Source organism: Rhinopithecus bieti, unplaced genomic scaffold (genome assembly GCF_001698545.2).
Source record: "Rhinopithecus bieti isolate Rb0 unplaced genomic scaffold, ASM169854v2 scaffold_2254, whole genome shotgun sequence".
NCBI classification, from domain to species: Eukaryota; Metazoa; Chordata; class Mammalia; order Primates; family Cercopithecidae; genus Rhinopithecus; species Rhinopithecus bieti.
Window position 1 is genome coordinate 3,712,444 of NW_016803982.1, and position 23,750 is coordinate 3,736,193.

General features: G+C 40.0%; 1 protein-coding gene across 1 annotated transcript in view; it reads right to left on the reverse strand.

Moving 5' to 3' along the window:
- Positions 1 to 6,062: 6,062 nt before the first annotated feature.
- The window catches only part of TM9SF2 (transmembrane 9 superfamily member 2), a 78,760-nt gene continuing 61,072 nt past the window's right edge, over positions 6,063 to 23,750 (reverse strand). The window contains exons 12-17 of the mRNA XM_017861916.1: positions 21,681 to 21,738; positions 18,309 to 18,468; positions 16,124 to 16,275; positions 14,933 to 15,044; positions 10,768 to 10,939; positions 6,063 to 6,766 (exon numbers count right to left, since the gene is read on the reverse strand). Coding sequence (XP_017717405.1) covers positions 6,699 to 6,766; positions 10,768 to 10,939; positions 14,933 to 15,044; positions 16,124 to 16,275; positions 18,309 to 18,468; positions 21,681 to 21,738 — 722 coding nt within the window. The 3' untranslated portion in view covers positions 6,063 to 6,698. The remainder of the gene's footprint in view (positions 6,767 to 10,767; positions 10,940 to 14,932; positions 15,045 to 16,123; positions 16,276 to 18,308; positions 18,469 to 21,680; positions 21,739 to 23,750) is intronic.

The following is a 23,750-nucleotide window of genomic DNA, read 5'->3' on the forward strand; positions in this document are numbered from 1 at the left end:
TTTTTTTTTTTTTTTTTTTTGTAGCAGTGGGGTCTCACTTTGTTGCCCAGGCCAGTCTCGAACTCTTGGGCTCAAGCAATCCTCCTACCTCAGCCTCCCAAAGTGCTAGAATTACAGGCATGAGCCATTGCATCCACCCCTCAAGCCCACTTTTTTTTTTTCCTGAGAAGTTTTGGTTATATCAAAAGCAAGACTTCTCAAATAAAACAATTACCTAATTACAGAACATAAACCAAGCCCAGGAAAAAACCCTTTATCCCCTGTGGGGTATAATTCTGCAGTTGCTTGCAGAAGCCTTGTCATGGCGCCGATACCCTTGTTGCCTTTTTAATCTCCAGGCTTTGTCTGTCAGGTGTGGGGGCCCTGGTCAGAGGAGTGCCACCCCAGACCCTAAACACTGAGTTCCTTCTGGTGGGGGTCACCGACATAACAGTGATCCTAGAGTGAATTCCCTGTGGCGCTTGAGTCATTGGATGGTTGTGACTTTACTGCCGAAAGGATTCTGGTAAAGAAAAAAAGAATCCTGTTGTTCTCGGTTAATACAGCATCTTTAGAAGGAAGTGCATTATTATGGGCCAAATTGTGTCCTTCTAAAATTCATATTTGAAGCCCTAACTCCCAGTATTTCCAAATGTGACTGTGTTTGAAGATAGGGCCTGTAAAGAGGTGGCTCAGGTTAAATGGGGTTATATGTATTACAGGTGGGCTCTCTCAGTCTGACTGGTGTCCTCATAGGAAGAAATTTGGACGCACGAAGAGACACCAGGGATGTGCATACATGGAGAAAAGACCATGTGAAGACACAGGGACAGGGAGAAGGTGGCTGTCTGCAAGCCCAGGAGCGAGGCCTCAGGAGAAACCAGACCTGCAGACGCTTTGCGCTTGGACTTCTAGCATCCAGAACATAAGAAAATACATTTCTGTTGTCTAAGGCACCCAGTCTGTGGCACTTGATTATGGCAGCCCTTGCAAACTAATACATGTATTAAAACAAACTAAGCCAGGAGTGGTGGTCCGCGCCTGTAGTCCCATCTACTTGAAAGGTTGAGGCAGGAGGACTGCTTTGAGTCTGGGAGGTCAAGGTTACAGTGAGCTGTGATTGCACCACTGCACGCCAGCCTGGGCAAGAGTGAGACCTGTTTCTAAACATAGACACACACACACCTAAAACAGATCTATATTAAAATGCTTTGTCTTGATATTTTTATCAGGTCTGAAACAAGGCTTTTGACAACATGAGACTCACGTGGTCCAGAACTTTGAAGCAGCTACATTTGAAAGACTTTTAGGTTTTCTTCATTTGTCACCAAAATCTGTTACAAATTCCAATGTGCAATTGAATTTGTGTATTAAAACAAATTTATATGACCAATGTCTGAAATAGTTTGCTTAAGGAAGCCCTTAACCGTTTCTATGTGTTTTAAGAAGTTTTAAGATTATGATTTTTACGCTTTCGTCACACCTTTAGGAGGGCTTTTTCTTTTTTTTTGAGATGGAGTTTTGCTCTTGTCACCCAGGCTGGAGTGCAATGGCCTGATCTTGGCTCATTGCAACCTCTGCTTTCTGGGTTCAAGCCATTCTCCTGCCTTAGCCTCCCCAGTAGCCGGGATTACAGGTGCCCACCACCACGGCCAGCTAGTTTTGTTTTTTTTTTTTTTTTTTTTTTTTTTTGAGACGGAGTCTCGCTCTGTCACCCGGACTGGAGTGCAGTGGCCGGATCTCAACTCACTGCAAGCTCCGCCTCCCGGGTTTATGCCATTCTCCTGCCTCAGCCTCCCGAGTAGCTGGGACTACAGGCGCCCGCCACCTCGCCCGGCTAGCTTTTCGTATTTTTTAGTAGAGACGGGGTTTCACCATATTGGCCAGGCTGGTCTCGAACTGCTGACCTCAGGTGATCCACCCACTTCGGCCTCCCAAAGTGCTGGGATTACAGGAGTGAACCACCGCGCCTGGCCAAGTAGGGCTTTTTCTAATTTCCTGGATAGACCACATGAGCAAGTGGTTTGACATGGATGGCTTGGGTCACGGAGGGAGGTGGACAGCACAGGGGTGTGGTTTGTGGCAGCTCTAGCAGGTTTCCCTGCAGAGGAACATGCATAGAGCAGGGAACCAGCAAGCGTCGCTGCAGCGGTCCAGGTGGATGTCACTGCGGGCGCCAAGGGTGAAGGGGGCGGGCAGGAAGCCATGGATCTGAGGACTTGGAGGATACTCGGTGACTGACTGAATGGGGCACCCAGGGGACCTGTGAAGCTCCGCTCAGGGGATGAAGCAGCTAACGGCCCCTCCGGGCCTCTGGGGGAGCGGCAGCTGGGGACGGAGGGCAGGTGCGCTCACTTTTGTACACCATGAGCTTAGTGTTCTCGAGGACCACGCAAGCTGTGCAGCAAGCAGGTGCTGTGACTGGAGATGGAGGCGATGACTAAACACGAGAGTGAAACTGGACAGAGAACACCAATTGAGAAGTAGGTCAAATGGGGAAAGACGGAATAGGGCGGCAGCAACTCCCGCTGGGGGCAGAAGTGGAGCCCCCAAAGGAGACTGTGACAGAGGAGGAATTGCGGGGAAGAGAAGTGGGTAAGCAGCGTCTCCTGTTTTAACGCACTTCTCCAGAACACGTGCAGGGCAAGGACATATTTGTGACAATCTCCTTGGGATTCTATGCGGAAGGTTGAGACCCAGACTATGAGGAACACGGCTTTCAGCACAAGGTTTCCAAGGGAGACTGAGTGTCGTGTCAGTAAAGAGCTGGTAAAATTAGGGCTGGACCAGTTGGTGGGGGCGCTGGAGAGCTCGGCAACAAGGTTCCCAGCAGAATCCTCGGAAAGCAAGAAGCCGATGGCAAAGCCAGGTGGGAGAGGCAAGAAGAGGGAGAAATGGGTCACACGAGTTGTTTTCATTAAAAAAAAACAAAACAAAACAAAAATCTAGCAGAAAGTTGGACATGTTTTAAAATGGAAAGCATGGAGGGAACGTTTGAACACAGAAGGGAAAATAGAGGAAAGACTCTCGAATAGACAGGAAGAAAGCGGGGTGAGGCTGTAACTAGGCTCGAGGTGAAAGCACAATTGGAGAAACTGTGGGAGACACGAGGGAGCCGGGGTGCTGCCTGAAAGCCTGGGTGGCCTTCTTGATGTGCGGGGCAAGGAGGCAGTTGCAGACAGAATGCCGCCCTTAGCAAGCGAGCAGGACGGCCCTGCAGCACGGCTGGGTCTCTAGAAATGACTTGGGCAGACAGAAGGCATGGAAATGGCAGAAGGCCATTTCTCCAGCAGGAAAACACTGCAGTAACCTAGTTTCCCGGTCTTGGCTACACGTCCCCCTCCCTTCGCAGCGGCCTGTGGCTATCATCGCTTACGGAGACATCTCCCCGGGATTCGTGGTCACTGGGGTCTCACAACATGCGCAACACAACTGTTTCTGTCCTGGGATATACTCAAACTAAGGAGACGGACCCCTGCTTCTAACCGCCTGCCATGCCGAGGGATGCTTTCCTGGAGAACTTTATGGGGAACTTTAATGGGAAAGCCACTGGAGAGGCGGTCTTTTCTCCACCGCCCTCCTCACTTGGCCTTCGCTTCCTTTGTCACTTGTCTCCTTTCCTCGGCTTTCCTCCTCCTAAGTCTTTTCCTTTAACCCTCCACAACTTCATTTTTCCAATTGCCTCTCCAACCTGTTAACGTGTGAAATTACGCGTCACTTAAATACAGAAGAAACAAAGGCGGGCGCGGTGCTCCACGCCTGTAAAATCTCAGCACTTTGGGAGGCCCGAGGTTGGGGGGGGCGGTGTGGATCACTTAGGCAGGAGTTGAGACCAGCCTGGCCAACAAGGTGAAATGCCCCGATCTCTACCTAAAATTACAAAAAATGAGTGGGCGCGGTGACGGTGCCATAATCTCAGCTGCCAGGGGGGCTGAGGCAGAGAATTGCCTTGAAACTCGGCGAGGCAGAGTTGCAGTGAGCCAAGATCGTGCCACTGCAACTCCAGCCTGGGCAACAAGAGCAAAACTCCATCAACAAAACAAAAGAAGAAAAAGTTACACTAACCCAATCAGCTAACTTTTAAATCAAAATAAGCCCTAACTTGTTCACAAAGGAAAACTAAAATGGAAAAACTGAACTTTGGTGCAATAAAAACTAATCATGGTATCTGAATCAGAATTTTTTAAAAAGTAAACCTTCCTTCCTTTATGTGAGTCAACAAGCCTAGTCTCAACAGCTCCTTAAGAGAAATCAACAGTTGGCCCGTTCCTTATCTGGAGGTTCTGCATATGCAGATTCAGTAACAGCAGATCAAAAATCTGAAATAAATTTTAAAAAACAAATGCAATAAACAAATACAAATGGAAATAGAGCTATAGCGAACGAAGTATTTTACAGAGCACTTACATTGTATTAGGTAATTGGTAAGGAAAACCTAGAGATGATTGAAAGTACATGGGAGGAGTACACAGGATTATCTTTGCAATATTCATTTGTTCTAACTGGGACACACATTTTTATATCAAGGACTTGAGCATCCATGCATTTTTTGGCGTAACTCCACAAAGGGTCCTGGAACCAATCTCACCCATAAATACTAAGGGTTCGAACTCTACCCCATAAAAAAATACAAATGAGAGATATATAAAATAAAACTGAAAGAACTCTTCTATCTTAATACTACCATATTAAAAATGACCAGAGCTCCTCCTTCACTCTTCAAAACCGAACAAGGTCCCGTTTTTTTAAAAAGGACCAGTGACATAAAATTAATTCAGGTAAGGCCCGGCGGGCGTGTGGCTCACACTGTAATCCCAGCACTTTGGGAGCCCAAGGCGGTGCCGGATCACCTGAGATCAGGAGTTCGAGATCAGTGTGACCAACATCGGAGAAACCCCGTCTCTATTAAAAATAATACCAAAATTAGCCAGACGTGGTGGCACAATGCCTGTAATCCCCAGCTACTTGGGAGGCTGAGGCAGGAGAATCCGCTTCGAACCCGGGAAAGGCAGAGGTTGTGGGTGGGCTGAGATCACAGCCATTGCACTCAGCTTGGGCAACAGAAAGAAACCTTCTGTCTCAAAAAAAAAAAAAATTATCAGTAAGAACCCAGCAACATCATATAAGTGATAGCTACGTAATTTCAGTTTGTAAGTTAATGACAGTATCTGATTTCTCTCCTAGAGCAGCAAGCAGAGACCCTAAAATACAAATGAATATGCTCTCCGGATACAAAGCCAGCCCTGATATTTCTGAATCACCCCAACATGCTTATATTCTACATAAAATGGATTTCAATAGTGAGACTGAATGTGAAAGACAGGTGCATTTCTAACTTTTTTTTTTTTTTTTTTTTTTTTTTTGAGACGGAGTCTCGCTGTGTCGCCCCAGGCTGGAGTCCAGTGTGCGATCTTGGCTCACTGCAACGCTCCCGCCTCCCGGGTTCCGCCATTCTCCCCCGCCTCAGCTCCGGAGTAGCTGGGAACACTGAACAGGCGCGCCACCGCGCCGGCTACGTTTTTTTGTATTTTTAGTAGAGACAGGGTTTCACCCGTGTTAAAGCCAGGAGGGCTTCGATCTCCTGACTCGTGATCCACCCGCCTCGGCCTCCAAAGTGCTGGGATTACAAGGCTTGAAGCCACGCGCCCGGCCCGCATTCTTTAACTTTAAGTAAAACTGTTTGTGAAATTAAATTAAAACAACAAAATCACAAAGATGAAGACTTGCTAGTCACTGCTAACGTATAGGTAACAAAACCTGACTTAAAATACTGTATTTTGAAAAAACAAGTCAAAACTAGAAGCTCCTTGATGACAATGCAGTAAGGCCCACCTTAAGTACTTGTGGATAATCCATCTGTCTAGATACGCAGGACTTCAGCCTCCTCTACTGCCCCACAGCGAACATTTTAGACAATGCCTTAAACAGTGAAATTCCATTCAGATCCAAACTCAGAAAGTGTTACATTAACAAAATCCAGTAAAACCTGATAACATAGTATAAATCATTTCAAACCACCCTTGGTAAATAGATCTGTATTTACAGAACCTTCTTGAACATATAATAGGTAATGATGCAATGAAGACATTTTTATAATATTTATTAAGATAATAACAAATTTATAAATTGAAAGACTCAGAGGCACATAGTTGAAAAGGCCAATACCATGGGAACGATGAAGTCAGCACAGACAAGAAAGAAGCTATGAACAGTTACAACCAATACAAGATTTTCTTTAAAAGCCACATTCCCCTGGTGAACACATCACAGGAATCATCCTTCAAAATTACCATGATAAAAAGTCATTTCCTTCAAAGAAAAATAATTCTTTCCGCCTACCGAGCCTAGAAAATCCTATTTACAATCCTGTGTCCTGCCTTTCATCAGTATTATTTAACATGGCCTCCTTTATTCTGCCATTAGAAGTATGGAAAATTTAATAGCTACTGTATTTACAAATGCACATAATATTTAAATTTGCTCTTCATTGAGAACAACCGAATATATACTTAATCAAATCACAATACAAATGCTTTATAGTGTTGAAGACACATCTCATGGGGGAAAGGTATGTGGGAAGAGGTGTATTTAGAATTACGGTGTTTCTGAAGGATTACTAGGCCAATAATGCTGATAAAACTCAAGGTAGTCACAAAAACAGGTCTTTGTTGATGAAGAGTTTAATTTATTTCTGTTTCAACTGGACACACTGGACTTCTTCAGTCAACCTTCACCACACTGTATATTTTGGTAACAAACCAAAAGCATGCAAAGAAGCCAATTGTTCCTATAAGAGAAAAAAAAATAAACCCTTTTTCAAAGGAAGTGTCATACTTTACACAAAAATACGACTTACAATGACTGGTTCCTTAAAAAAGTCCCAAAACTATAAACTATTACCTGCCAGGAATATATTACAGATCTATGAGCACATCTGAAATATATACGACCACATCAAGTTTCTTACAAAAACTCATAGAATTTTTTTCTACTCTAAGATTACCTAAGCTTTCTATAATACACATTATTTTCCTTACTACATAGAAAAGACTGAAGGATGTCAACTGTCCTTTCCTATTTAAGAATATTTTGTAACAAAATGGAAAATGCTACTAGAATTTTTTAAGGTATGCGATGAATACATTAAAACAGGTGCAAATAATGATTAATTGGGGATATTTTCTAAGTACAGTTATTGGAAGTTATCAGTCTTCAAAGAATTATAATGAAGTAACTCAGTAAGTTTTTACAAAATGTTAAGAGTGACATGATTAGGATAATAACAAAAATGCATTCTAGCTGAAAATGAGAGACAGCATGGCAGCAGAGAACACAGCAGCTCTGTCATGAACTGTGTGTATCATCCTTGAGCAAGTCCACTGACATCTCCAAGCCCATTTACCATATTAACTAGAGAGAAATTTGTCTGTCCTCATTGCCTCCATAGACTGTTATGTAGAGCAAATGAGACAATTCATGAAAACAATATATAGCTTGATTTTCAGGTATCAGTCGAGATTCCAAAGTATCTGAATGCTAGATGGGGGCACACTGTTTTTTTGTTTTTGTTTTTTTTTCAGTTAAGCAAAATTAGCTAATTTTTATTTTCATATATGAAAAAAACTGTACAGTCAAATCAGGTAGAGTTAGAACAGAAAATATGGTTTTATGATATAAAATACATTAATAATATTTATCATGAATAGCTAGGAGGATAGTCATAATTATCTCAGTACTAGGAAGACAGTTGATGATGAAGTATTCATTCCTGATAAAAACTCATTTTTTTTTTTTTGCTGTCTCAAGAACTTTATTAATAGATCATTAAGTGTTTTTTTTTTTTTTCATTTTTTAAATTACACTTTTAAGTTCTAGGGTACATGTGCACAACGTGCAGGTTTGTTACATATGTATACATGTGCCATGTTGGTGTGCTGCACCCATTAACTCGTCATTTACATTAGGTATATCTCCTAATGCTATCCCTCCTCCTCCCCCCACACCACAACAGGCCCCGGTGTGTGATGTTCCCCTTCCTGGGGACACTCTTTCAATGAGACAAAAATGAGGTTCAAAGGGGTTAAGTGACTGTCTCACGGTCACATGGATGGTACTTGTGGCCAGAATTCAAATGTGTTTTTTCTGACTTCAAGCATAGTACTCCTTCCACATGCACACATAAGGGGCTATAAATAGTCCTTGTATACATTTTACATTTAAAGTCTCAATGGTTTTCACCATTGTTTTAAATGCAGTACTCAGAGAAAATATTAAAGGAGATTTTCTAAATCAAGAGACTATACATGGGACATTACCGAGGGAAATCACAAACATCATTATATCCATCCTTACATTGTGCATGTATTGAGGCCCTACTTTGTGCAAGGCATTGATGTGTGTTTTGGAGAACATACAAATATACCTTTTGCATACTCCAAAGGGTTATTATTCAGGCTAGGACTGGGGTTAATTTCAGAAAAGCAATAATGAAAACATCAATATATTTATATAACCTTGTACTTACTTGCATAAATTTCAAGATGACAAACAATATTTTAAGATGAGAAAAACATTTAATCACTATCTAGGCAACTCTAAGAAACTTAAGTTTAGTAACTTAATTTTGTTCTTTTTTTTGAGAGAGAGAGTCTCGCTCTGTCGCCCAGGCTGGAGTGCAGTGGTGCCATCTCGGCTCACTGCAAGCTCCACCTCCCAGGTTCACGCCATTCTCCTGCCTCGGCCTCCCGAGTAGCTGGAACTACAGGCGCCCGCCACCATGCCTGGCTAAATTTTGTATTTTAGTAGAGACGGGGTTTCACCGTGTTAGCCAGGATGGTCTTGATCTCCTGACCTCGTGATCCACCGTCCTGGCCTCCCAAAGTGCTGGGATTACAGGCGTGAGCCACCGTGCCCAGCCAATTTTGTTCTTAATATGGAATATATGTACATACTAAAAGTGGCTTCTTTACTTTTGTGACAGAATAATTACTTCTGTTTTGTAAAATGGATTGACTTAAATACAATAAAATGGCATTGCTTTGGAGTTCTGAAGCAAATACAGACCATACCCTATTTTAGAGAAAGGTAAGGCATTTTAAAGGGCTCACTACTCCCTTATCCAGAACCCCTTCCACCTGTTCACTAAAGGAAAAATAAAATTGAAGAAAGTGAAACACACTATAAGTCACTGGTTTAACTGGTTGGTTCAATTTGGATGTGGCTCCATAATTCAGATTACAAAACTCAACTCTGAATGAATGAAAATGTAACACTTTAAAAATCAAAATCAGCCAGGTGCAGTGGCTCATGCCTATAATCCAAGCACTTTGGGAGGCCGAGGTGGGCAGATCATATGAGGTCAGGGGTTCGAGACCAGCCTGGACAACATGGTGAAACCCTGTCTCCACTAAAAATACAAAAATTAGCCAGGCGTGGTGGTCATGTGCCTCTAATCTCAGCTACACGGGAGACTGAGGCAGGAGAATCACTCCAACCTGGGAGGCAGAGGTTGCAGTGAGCCGAGATTGCACCACTGCACTCCAGCCTGGGTGACAAGAGCAAGACTCCATTTCAAAAAAAAAAAAATCAACATCAATAAAATTTAGGTGATGGTTAAGCTATCATTTTCTGTATGATATGCCTGGAAAAACAACAGATTTTCATAGTGATCATTAGTTTTTGTGTGTAGGCTAGGAATAAATTATTCTCTATATGCATTTATGGACACACAGGGCACAAAAATAGTTATTTCTTGTTTCACTGGCTACTGCTGTTTTATAGATGATTTATTAAAATTTACAGCCCTGGACCTAAATCTATCATGTAGCACCAAGACGCGCACCCCACCATGTCTGTTCAATGACCTGGAATACAGAATCGATATAAGTGCCTTAAGCCTGAGACAGCAGCACAGACACTTCAAAACCCGACTCCAGGCTCTGACATGCCAACAGATGAGTGAAAAGCAGAACAGGTTTAATTGGGGAAAAAAAAAAATTTTTTTTTTCTTTTTGGTTCCTATATTTTCTTCCATAACATGCATCATGAGCTAAAATTTCAGACGCACACTTCGTGCAGTATTACTTGTGACAAAGAAAAGTGCTTATAATTCTTTTTTTAAGTTCAGTCACTCACGCCACAAATGTTTACCAAGCACCTTGGGCTCTGAGATACAGAAAACCTTTACCTAGTTAAGATAGAGAACATATATACACATACAAAATTAATACCAATATAATACACACTATATCCTATTCAGTGCTTGAATTTTAAAGTGGAGATAAAATCTTCTAGATTAAGGAATGTCCCATTATCCTTCCTTGATATCCCCGACCTATTCTCAGTCTCATCTTGACTTCACCTCCTCAGTTTCTACTTAGTCCTAAGCTTAAGTCACTATAGCTTCTACCCCATTTCTGAAGTGAAAAAAAAAAAAAAAAAAAAGACTGTGTGTACCTTTAAGAGGTTAACAGAGGAAAACCATGAGCTGTACTGGCCCACGTGTCCCTGAACCTTTACCACAACTATGACCCTGTTTAGCCTTCTTCTCCTGGCTTCTGTTTCATCATCTTTATGCAACTCACAGGTGGGCAGACCAAACTATGCCTAGTTGAGAGGAGGACTAAATACAGGAGCACTAACAGAATAAGCCTTCATGGGTTTTAAAAAAGATACACATTTATAAATTATTTTTATAATAATTTAAAGATAAAAGATAAACATTTATAAATTATAAATTATTTGTCTAAAACTTACACAATAAAACAATCACTTAAATTCTAATTTTACCTGTAAAAAGAAAGAAGATCAAAACCATTATCATGGTATAACCAAAGTACAGAATTGTGCTTGCTGTTCCTGTGATCTGCAGTTTTGAAAAGAAGTAGTGTATTGCATATATTAAGAAATAAACTGCAGTAAAGCCGCTGGTAAGGAATGAACGCCATTGCCAATGATAATCCTAGGTAGTAAAGAAAAAAGAACAAGAATTACATTCCAATTAATAGATAAGATGTAGTTAACTAAGGTTCAAAGCAAGCATAATAAAGGAGACAGCCACCAATCTAATTTCTGCTATCAGTTCCAGGCTCTTTCTCCTATTGAACTTCACCCATTCCTCTCTCCTCACTAGAGGTGCTAAGAAGTGCCCACTGTCTTTGGTGCAGCTGCTTAAAAACTGGCTAAAGGCCGGGCGTGGTGGCTCAAGCCTGTAATCCCAGCACTTTGGGAGACCAAGACGGGCGGATCACGAGGTCAGGAGATCGAGACCATCCTGGCTAACACGGTGAAACCCTGTCTCTACTAAAATACAAAAAACTAGCCGGGCGAGGTGGCGGCGCCTGTAGTCCCAGCTACTCGGGAGGCTGAGGCAGGAGAATGGTGTGAACCCAGGAGGCGGAGCTTGCAGTGAGCTGAGATCTGGCCACTGCACTCCAGCCTGGGTGACAGAGCGAGACTCCATCTCAAAAAAAATAAAAAAAAAAAAAACTGGCTAAAAATGTTTAGAAGCAGCTTAAACTGTTTATGAATAATAAAGCATTAGGCTGTATTTAAAAATTTATTCTTCCCAAAGAAAACCAATGTACAAATAGCTTACAACTTACTTACAGGGTTTGACATTAATATTATTATATTAAAGTCTGGTCAACTCCATATTAAGAAGAAGATTATTCTATTAAGGCCTGGTTGGAATCCAATTTCACTTATTACTAACATAATTTAAACAAGGCAGATGATTAAAATAGCTCTTCTTGCTTTTAAGTGGCTTATAGCTTAATAGAAGATCTTTTGAAAGAGAACACTTCACTATCTCTCTTGCCCTTTGGAATATGTGAAAAATAAATACATTCAAAAAGCAAACTAAGATTAGAAAATCCTAAAAATACACACACGCACGCACACACACACATACACACAAAATGCAACAGCTAATCAATAAATGCAACAGGTAATCAACAAATGCAGCAAAATTGCAGGGTATAAGATCAACATACAAAAGTTGGTTGTGTTTTTACACACCAGCAATGAGCAATCTGAGAAGGAAATTTAAAAACCCAATTCCATTTAAAATAGCACCCAAAAGACTAAAATACCTAGGAATAAATTCAACCAAGGAAGTGGAAGACTTGCACAATGAAAACTCTAAAATTCTGCTGAAATAAATGACAGAAGACCTAGGCAAATGGAAAGACATCCCGTGTTTATGTACTGTTAGACTAAACATTGTTAAGACAGCACAATACTCTTCAAAATGATCTACAGATCCAGTGTAATACCTGTCATAATTCCAATAACCCAACGATTCAATTTCTGCAGATATGGAAAAGTTAATCCTCAAATTCAAATGGAACTGCAAGGGGCTCCAAATAGTCAAAACAATCTTAAAAAAGAACAAAGCTGGAGGACTCAGCCTTTTTGATTTCAAAACTTACTACAAAGCCATAGCAATCAAAGTAGTGTGGTACAGGCATATAGACCACTGGAATAGTATTGAGAGTCCAGAAATAAACCCATACATCTATGGTCAATTGATTTTTGACAAGGTTGCCAAGACCATTAAATGAGGAAAGAACAGCCTATTCAACAAATGGTGCTGGATAACTGGATATCCATATGTCAAATAATGTAGCTGGACACCACATCACACAAAATACAAAAGCTAACTCAAAATGGATCAATAACTTAAATACATGAGGTAAAGCTATAAATCTCAGAAGAAAACATGGGGGTAAATCTTCATAACCTTGAATTTGGCAATAATTCCTTTTTTTGGTGGAGGGGGAGGGGGACAGGGTCTCACTCTGCCACCCAGGTTCTGGAGTGCAGTGCTGCAATCATGGCTCACTGAAGCCTAGACCTCCTGGGCTCAAGTGATCTGTCCACCTCAGCCTCCCAAGTAAGCTACCACACCCAGCTAATTTTGTTATTTTTTATAGAGACAAGATCTCACTATGTTGTCCAGGCTGGTCTCAAACTCCTGGGCTCAAGCGATCCTCCCGCCTCAGCATTCCAAAGTGTTGGGATTACAGACAGGTGTGAACCACCATACTCAGCCCTAGTTTGACAATCATTCTTAGATATGACACCAAAAGCATAAGCAACAGAAGAAAAAAAATAGATAAATCTGACTTCATCAAAATTGAAAACTTCTGTGCAAAGGACATTATCAAGAAAGAACCAGAACTGCAAATAACAATCTAATAAAGATCTACTATCCAGAATAAATAAATAAACTCTTACAACTCAACACAAAGACAAATTTAAAAATAGGCAAAGGACTTGAATGGCTATTTCTCCAAAGAAGAAATACAAATGGCTAACAAACACAAGTGCAAATGCTCATCATTAGTCACTGCAGAAATGCAAATCAAAACCAGAATGAGACACCGCTTCATACCCACGAGGACAGCTCCAATTTTTTCAAAAATGGAAGGTAAGTGTTGGCAAAGATGTGGAGAATCAGAACCTTTGTACATTGCTGGTGGGAATGTAAAATGGCACAACCACTGTGGAAAAGTTTGGTAGTTCCTCAAAAAATTGAACAGAACTACCACACGACCCAGTGATTCCACTCCTAGATATATACCTCAAAACCAAAAACAGGTACGCAAATGAACACTTGTACATGAATGTTCACAGCAGCACTATTCACAACAGCCAAAAAGTAGCAACAATACAAATGCCCATCGATGGATGAAGGGATAAACAAATTTATCATTCTGCCATAAAAAGGAATGAAGTGGCCGGGCGCGGTGGCTCACATCTGTAATCCCAGCACTGTGGGAGGCCGAGGCGGTGGATCACAAGGTCAGATAGAGACCATCCTGGCTAACACGGTGAAACCCCGTCTCTACTAAAAATACAAAAAAATTAGCTGGGAGTAGTAGTCCCAGCTGCTCGGGAGGGTGAGGCAGGAAAATGGCGTGAACCTGGGAGGCGGAGCTTGCAGTGAGCTGAGATCATGCCACTGCACTCCAGCCTGGGCGACAGAGGGAGACTCCGTCTCAAAAAAAACAAAAAAGAAAGGAATGAAGTACTACTATACACACCACAATACGATGAACACTGAAAACATGCTAAGTCAAAGAAGCCACACACAAAAGGTCACATATTATATGATTCAATTCATAAGAAATGTCTGAACAGGCAAAACAGACAGAAAGCAGACTGTTGGTTGCTAAGGCCTAGGGGAAGCGAGGAATGAGGAGTAACTGCTTAGCAAGTATAGGACTTCAATTAGGGGTGATAAAAATATTTTGGAACTAAACAGAGTTGGTAGCAGCACAACATTCAACATTGTAAATGTTGTAAGTGCCATTAAACTGTCCACTTCAAAATGGTTCATTTTCTGTTATGTAAATTTAACCTAAATTTTTTGAATAACATACCAAGTTTAATAAAGTTAATTTTTCTCCAATATAGACAATAAATATTAAATAATAGATTTAACACAACCTAAATCTTTAAAATTCAATTCTACCTATTACATAAGGATACTATCATTTTGGTACTGCCATGAAGAGAACTTATTACAATGTGATTATAGAAACTTTATAACAAATTTTCTTACTAGTTTACTTCTATTAAATGTTCAGTCTAAATTTGTTTTTAATATATTATTTTATATTCTTTTATCTCAGGCATGATATAAATATTTATATCACAAGAGTATTAATTTTTAAGTTGGTTAAAAAACAACACGGAAAAGTTAGCAAACTTACTATTTCCGGAAAATTCACATGTTAAAGTCTCTAATAGTAATCTCTAACTAAATACACTGAACCGGGATATCTTAATCCTAAAGAAGGTTGCATTTGATTTAGGAATACAGGTCAATGTCTATCATAATAAACATACATCTACAGAAATTATTTTAATAATATACAAATTGCAATATGCCAAAGTTATAAATACTGTCTACAAATTAACATAAGTGAATACTGCTAATACATACCTCTGCACATAGGTGGAAATAGCAAAGAAGTATAGTTGCTTCAGAACAGGTAATAACCAAAATGATAAACACCAGAAATAGGAAGCCAAACATGTAATACATCTGGTGTGACCTGTAATCAAACACGTCAAGATGAAACTACACATATTTTCAATGTGACACCGCACATAACACAATCTTTTCATTCCTCTTGAACTGAAAAGGTTTGCTTTTTCCCTCAACTAACCAAACAAGACGAATTATCATAGGTTGGGATGGTGATGGGGTGGGGAAGGGGAGGAGTAGGAAGGATATGTCAGTATCACTGGACTTTACCTTCCTGCTCAGGGAGGCCTGAAACTTCTACTTATTCACATATGGCTAGTCTACTCATCTCCTGGTGAGCCAGAGATATTTGATAAACACTGACTGAAAAGACAGAGCCAACTAAGAATAGGTAACTGTTTCTTATCACATATAATAAAACCAGTTGAATTTGGAAAATTAATGTAACAATTGAGAAGGAAAGATATGTTCTAATCACCAAAAAGCTCAAATTTAGTTCTAATTTTCTGTCACCTCCAACCTTGGTACTTTCTGTAACATATGTCAGTGTGATCCACTAACAATCATGATATAACACTATATATATACACACACGGAATGGCTCAATGACTATTATGAGTTTTTACATGTGAACAAGGAATCGGAGAATGAAGGCATCTGAGAATTGGAAAGGACTCTGCAGGTCATCTAGACCAATCCCTTCATCAATCCCCTCCAACGAGTGCTCAGAGGATCTTCTCTGGAGCAGTGCAGATTAGTTAGGAACATAGGTTTGGAGAAACTTCAGTGAATTCTCTGTCACAGGGTTGCTGTGTAACAAGGCAAATTACTCAACTTACAAAGCCTCATTTACATCTCTGTAAAATGGGGATAACACTCACCTCACAGGGTTCTGAGAATGAAGTAATAAGAATTAAGGAAGAGTAAGAATTAACAAGCCTTCAATTCATATAATACTAACTGTTATCACTACTGTTCTTCTTCCCACACAGAAAAGATAAAAATAAGCTTTTGGCTTTTAAGATCTCTGGTTACTGAAGAACTGCTTACATTTATAGGATACAAATAGTAACCCATAAAAACAAACAAAAAGCAAATATCACATATAACGGTAATAAGAATGAGAAGACTTTGCCCTTAGCTTACCAGATACTATTCAGAATGAAGAAGAGCTGTATAAAGATGCAGCCAAAGGGCAAAATCCCTCCCATGACAATACCAGGCAAGGGCTTTGTGTAGAACGACTGTTCAGGAATCTGACGTGGAATCTGATTGGTTCGAACTGGGTGTTCAATGGCCTTCAGTAAGGAAAGGAAGGAAGAATTCATAATTATGTATCTGTCTTAAACATTCTTCTCTGCACAAGATTATTTGCCGGCTTTTTTCCAGCTTCCATGCCGTCACTAATGGCAATAAAGTCTACTTAAGACGTCAAATTGAAATTTGTCTTTAGAAGCCATCAACCAGGTACCACCAGGTACAGTACTCGATCTGTCTACTGGAACAAGTTAACACTGTCTCCAGCAGTGATCCACTGACTAATGGCTTTAGACACAGGAAGAAGTACACAGGAGATAAGAGAACACTTGGAAAATAATAGTTAATAAAAAGGTAGAGTTAGGCTTTTCATTTTTATTACCTATGTACTGTAAGAAATCAGCTGGTTCTGGAATTTTGGTCAATGTATTTTTATTTGGAGGTGGGCAATGTCATCTTTAATGAAATTGCTCAGTTTTACTAAGACTTAAGAACATGAAAACAACAATGAATGGCTGTATGAAATTTTACAACCATAAGGAGTTGGTGATGTTCTCAACTATTCTCCCTTTCATGACACTACATGGTGGTAAGAAAATCACTGGAACCTGAAGTACACAAGCAGCCACCTCAGAGGGGAAAAGAGTACAGATGTAGAAATTCATTTTCTTGTAAAAAAGTTCAAAAATATCCTTCTACAGTTTTTGTGATGATAAATCAAAATTTAAAACTTGGTATTTTCATTCAGACCATACTTCCGCTGACTAGATTATTATTTTACATGTAGATACATGAGTATACAGGAAGAGAATCATGTATATCATTCTCCAATACTTATATTTTAAACTTTTATTTATTTCCCACGCTGATATTAAACAGGAATATTATAAACTTCAAACCAGCAAAGTTTTGGAATTTCAAGTAATTATTTAATTAATGTAATTAAAAAATTCAAACCCTGTCAGTTCACTACTTCTGAGGTATAAAGTCATAAATTAAACAAAATGCCAAAGTTGTTTAAAAAAATCCTTCAGCAGCCAGGCATGAAAGTGCAGTGGAGGCTGTGGAACAAGCGCCAGCTTCTGCCAGGGCCTTCCGGGTCCTGCTCACAAAGTGTACTAAACACACAGTCTTCCTTTTACCCTGTGGACTTGATATTTTCAGAGAAGGACAGGGATACCGAAGTGCAGTTAAAGAAGGATACTGGTAAGACGGAAGAATAAGATTTCGTTTTTTTTTCCTTTTAGCCTCAGGGCAAAAGTGGGCAGCAAAGTGAGAGAAGGCCAACTGCAGGGTAAGAGAGAAACCAGAGGAACGACTGAAACCTGATTATGATCTTCCTTAAAATCCAATATTAGCAGGGAAGCAGATACAATTTATTTCAAGCAGATACAATTTATTTCAAAGCTACATATCAATCACAAACATTTGCTACTTTTACTCTGCAGCCACTTTTCTTATAGTGACTTCTTAACCCACCCTCTCTGCTTACTTAGTTAAGCTTTGTGCATTTTGGGAGGCCAAGAGAGGTGCATCACCTGAGGTCAGGAGTTAGAGACCAGCCTGGCCAACATGGTGAAACCCTGTCTCTACTAAAATACAAAATTAGCTGGGTGTGGTAGTGCATGCCTGTAATCCCAGCTACTCGGGAGGCTGAGGCAGGAAAATCACTTTAACCCCGGAGGTGGAGGTTGCAGTGAGCCGAGATGGTGCCACTGCACTCCAGCCTGGGTGACAGAATGAGACTCCATCTCTAAATGAATGAATGAATGAATGAATGAATGAATGAATGAATGAATGAAATGAATGAATGCTTTCATTAGTTTATATTAGCATTTCTTTCCCAATTAATCTATATTAGCTTGTATTTACTTAAAAAAATTTGAAACCTAAGTTTAGATCTGTAACCTCTCTACCACGCTCCTAAATAATACTACTATTTTTTAAATATTCTATGAAATCCAGATCCTAAAGGACAAGTTTACATCTTTACACACTTCTATGATATCTTTTGAGATGGCATATGCTAATTTCTGCAGCTAAAATTCACCTAAGTTAACACCTATAAACTTACATTCTTCTTAAAACCAAAGTATGCACCAATAAACGTCAGAGGCACAGATATGCAGAACCAAAGGGCCAATATGGCAACCAGTGTCCCAAAAGGAATAGCCGCTGAAGATCCTTCTCCCCAGAGGATCAGATTCATTATAAAGAAGTCAGCAAAGACAATCCTGAAAGACACAACAGGCTTTTGGGTAAAACCAGAGATAACAAAATGCAACAGTAGTATGCAATGGATATTACAACTTCTATGTTTCTAAAATACATATACAAAGAAAGTGGAATTGCTGCATCACAGGATGTGTGAATGTAAAACCTGACTGGAAACTACCCAATTGCTCTTCAGATTGGGTTTGCCTGACTTAAACTCCTACTAGTAGCCCATGAAAGTCAGTTCTTTACATATTTTCATTATACTTGCAACTGTCAATTCTGTTGTTTTAATTTGTATTTCCTATTGAAAACTGCAGCAAGTGTCTGGTGTTTGCTGGCTTTTTTGGTTTTACCTTCTGTGACGGGCTGCTGATATCCACTGCTCAGTTTTCACTTGGCCTGCATGTCTTGCCAAGTCATGTATGTGAGTTATTTACATACTCTACTTACTAATTCCTTGTTAAACGTCTTGTTGCCACAGTCTGTGGCTTTTTCTGAACCCAAACATCTAAATGTGTGTAGTTAATTTCCGTTAGGTCTTTCTTCTGAATACATTTTTAAAAATATGGTTGTAATCATACAATAATCACTGTACTTACCCCACACAGTTTTTAAGTGCGACCACTTTCCTCTTTATCCTTTGTGCACTCTGCTTAAGAGAAGAAAGCCTTCCCTAACCTGGGATCATGAAGCTGCTCTTCCATATTTTCACATAGTAGTTACGCCTGGTGCATTTAGTTGACTCCACCTAGAACTGACGACTTTCTCCCTTCATGAAGAGAATCAGTTGTCCCAGCATCACTTATCTAACAGTTCCTCTGGCTCACGGTGCCACATCTAGCAAGCTGCCATGGATACAGAGCCTACTTCTGTATTCTCCATCCCAGCAGCTGCTGGACTCTCTAAACACCTTCACGGGACTTGATCTTTTCATCAAGAAACATGGCAAATTTCCATCTCTTTTGAGTTAATAACCTTGTAGGCCTGTCATATGGATTGTGCATACTTTGAGAGGTTATTTCAGGTGCTGTATAGGTTTTCTGTGAATACAGCCCTCTTCCAGCACAACTACCACTACCATTAAAACATTTAGGGCCGGGCGCGGTGGCTCAAGCCTGTAATCCCAGCACTTTGGGAGGCCGAGACGGGCGGATCACGAGGTCAGGAGATCGAGACCATCCTGGCTAACACGGTGAAACCCCGTCGCTACTAAAAAATACAAAAAACTAGCCGGGCGAGGTGGCGGGCGCCTGTAGTCCCAGTTACTCCGGAGGCTGAGGCAGGAGAATGGCGTGAACCCGGGAGGCGGAGCTTGCAGTGAGCTGAGATCCGGCCACTGCACTCCAGCCCAGGTGACAGAGCGAGACTCCGTCTCAAAAAAAAAAAAAAAAAAAAAAAAAAAAAAACATTTAACTGGCTAATGGTGATATTTAGGATCTTGGAATATTAGTTGATACCTAGCCATTTTGCCAAACTCTTTTTACTAATTCTACAAGTTTTACAGTTAAAATTTGTTGGTGTTCTTTGTATACAAATAATGTCATCTATAAATAATAAGATGAAATCCACCTTTTTGTTTCCTCCTTTACTGTGAACAGAACTTAAATAACAAGTCATTAAAGAGATTTACTGAGAATGTCCCTAGTGTTTTATTATCAGTGATGTTGGTTCTGCATTAGAGATAAGATTCTTTTTAATACAAGGAAACATTTCCTTATTAAATTTTTTTAAAACCTGAAAACAATGCTCAATATTATCAAAGGTCATTTTACTGCATCTGTTGCAGTAATTATATGCAGGTGTTTATTTATGTAGAATTATATGACTAGATTTCCTGTTATTAAATGATCTTTCTATTCCTAGGTGAACACCAAGTCCCCCTGCCCCTGAATACTTGAGTTCTTAGCATGCTCTATTTACCTGCTGGTAAACACCTACTGTTAAGAGTAGGATGAAGAATATCAATCAGAGAAGGGTTGATCAGAGACATAAAAGAAGAACCAGCACAGGATAATTTTTATGAAGCCAAAAAAGTAAGGAGTTTCAAGGAGAAGGTATTCCAATGTTAGACAATACAGAGAGGCAGAGAGAAATGGTTTCTAGATTTGAAAATGGTAAACTTAAAAGTTTCAGTAAAATGACGGAGAAAAATACGAATGACGTGGCTTTACACTGCAAATGTTTACTGAGAAAATGAGAAGAAAGGAGTATAGACTATTTTTTTCAAGGCATTTTGTTGGGAATAGAAAAGAAATGAGATAGAAATAAGAGGAAAAGATGCTATGATCCCTTTTTAGGGGAGAAGGGAGCAATGGAAGATGTGTGAGATTGGAGGGAGAGGTGCCTGAAAAGCAAGATTTGGAGATTCGGCAGGAAATCACAGTCTTGGTGAGGAAGGACACCTTCGTGAGTTGACAGAGGCAAAGAAAACAAAGGACATGGCTTGAGAAAAGCATAAAAATGTGAATGGAACCCATAACCAAGAAGGTGAATCTTCGGTGGAGGTGACAGAATATTTATCCCAAATGTGTATTAAAATGCTGCTGCCATCACACTTGCATTTCTAGCCTGCAAATGGAACAGTTCTGGTTTCTAGACTTCATCATCTTTGGCTTTCTTTATTGCTGTAGCCTGTTCACATGTCAGTTCTTGCCCACCAGAAATGTGCAGGTTTGGGAGGAAGTGGGTTCTGTTTCTAGGACCAGAACCACATCAGATAATTGAGAGGAGAAGCGGTTTCAGAGAGTGAAGGATTTTTGTTTTGTTTTGGATTTGTGGTGGCTGTTTATTTTCTATCTTTTTGGTGTATATTAGTTTATTTAATGAAATAAACTCTAAAAAGCGTAATGCTTTGGATAGAAACGGGACAACATATGCTTGCCTGAACTATCTTCAGGCGTGGATTCCTTCCGTGACTGGGTCAAAAGCTTTAAATACAACCCTACAGAACAACATGTCAGACTGACCACTAAAAACCAAGAAATAGAAAGACTTTGAAGAGAAGGAACGAAAACATTTCTCATGTCTAAAGGTACCTTCCCCAGATAAGACATGTTGTAATCATTTGGCAAATGTTTATAAAGTATTTATTTTATCCCTTTTCGAAAATTAAATTTACTTTCTTAGGTACATGATTTAGAGACACAGAGGATTAAAGACTCAAGGACTGAAAATTTGGGGACTAACATGTAACTATGTTAAGAAAGTAATTCTTGAAAAATTCACTTACCCAGGACAAAGAAATGATGTTAATAAAACATTTGTTTTCCACTTCTCACCTCCAAAGGCTATAGAAGAAAACAAGAGTGGTATAAATACAGATTTTTTCTTTAAAGCAAACCAAATATCCATATTACAAGTCTGATATTTGCGAAACTGTCAGATACTACTGAGTACTCATTCCTAGAAAACGGAAATATGATGTGATACTCCCTTATTAAATAATCCAAATCCGAGACATACAGCATGGGATTCCCTATATAAGTCCTGCTCTAGAGAATCAGAGGCAAGTCATCAAGATCAGTTCTTCTTTCCCCCTCACAACCAAAAGAATTCTTAAATCCTGAGCCAGTATCAATCAATGGGCCTATGTACAAGAAGGGCACACGGGACTCTCACTTATCTTGCAGTCAGTTTCAGAATTTGTTATAAAACTAGGAACCGTCAAGCCTGATGTGCAACACATTTACATTTCCACAGCAGGCCGACTCTTCCTCTAGCACTGTGGTTTCTAGGAGGAACTGTGGTTCCTAGGAAATGCGTGTGTCAGGTGAGGCAACTAAGAAGAGTAGAAAGGTTATGACCATTTGACAGAACATGTTTGCTAATATATGTTTTACTCTCCTTTGCCTCTCTTCAATTTTTTTTTTCCAGTTTAAAAAATTCAAATACTGAAGTAGCTAGAGTGAAAAATGAAAGTACACCTCTGCTCCCAGTTTAAAAGTCAGAAATGAAACTGGCTGAGATCTCAGAACAGCTGTGAATTTTAAAAAAGTTTTAACATAGTTCATAGGCAAGTTTAAGTGCCACTTGCCCTAGAATAATGAAATTTTATATATATATAAAATCATATATGTTTCATGATTTGAATTCACAGTGTTTCTGATAAACAGACTGTTATGAAATGATTAATTCTGGGTTTACTACAATTCCAGTCAAAATTCAGGTAATACACGATCTGCAGCTGAGAGACCTGAAGAATGAGGAGGCACTAGTGAGAGGAGCGTGGATGGGAGTGGGAAGGCAGGCAGCCTGGCCGAGGAACCCACAGAAAGCCAGTGTGGCTGAAATGGTGAGAAAGGGGGAGTGTGGCATGAAGTAAGGCTGGTGTGGCAGGCAAAGGGCTGACTGTATTTTGGATGCATTAAAATCCTATCTCCTTTGGTAAAGGGGAAGAAAGAACTTGACAAAATTCACAGAATATTAAAACACACTTAAAACACACATACATACAGGGCTTTACATACTCAAGAGAGAACTGTGTCTGACAAGGTCTAAGTTAATCTTCTACCTGGGGCTGAGACTCCCCAACCCCACCTTCAGGTCATCCATGTAACTCTACTGTGTTTCACCTCAAAAGTTTTTCATATTGCTAGACCGTGAGGAATCACCGTATATCCCAGACAAGACTGTGGCATTCCCAAGGAGGCCAGCTCTGGTCCCTGCTGACCCTGTCAGTTGCTTTCTAAGCCATCCAGTCCCATCTCAGCCTTACTCTGTGGCCCTGACCCTTTTTTTTTCCATTGAACTTTATTTTACTTATAGAAAGCAAGAACACAAGAGATTGTGACTAATGCAATTACAAAAGTAACTTTCTAGCTCTCCAAAATAGTGAGATCTTTGTTTACTTGAAACTGTTTCTTATAAATATTAAATTGATACATGTAAGTACGACTTCTCATATGTAAGAAAAAGTACACCTAGATATACTACTTGTTTTAGTGAAAAAAATCAGTGATACTCATTTGTATACTTTTCCCCTTTATTAGTCTATATGTGCGTTTACGAACACAGCATATCTAAGTTCAGCCCAACCTGTTAAGCCAAAGCTTAAAGAAAAAAAGAGGGAGGGGATAGTGGGTAAGTGGCACAATTTGCTTGTTTCACTAAACATTTTCGAACAAATAAATCTTGGGATAGTCACTCATGTCACAAAAGGAATCACCAAGCAGGCTCCTTGTAACTAAAAACCCCTGTGAGACACACTATTTTCAGAGCATCACCATCTGATACCCAGGTCAGACCTATACTTGCGGCAGAGTCCCTTCCTGATCAGACGCCAGTCACGGTGGCTTTGACT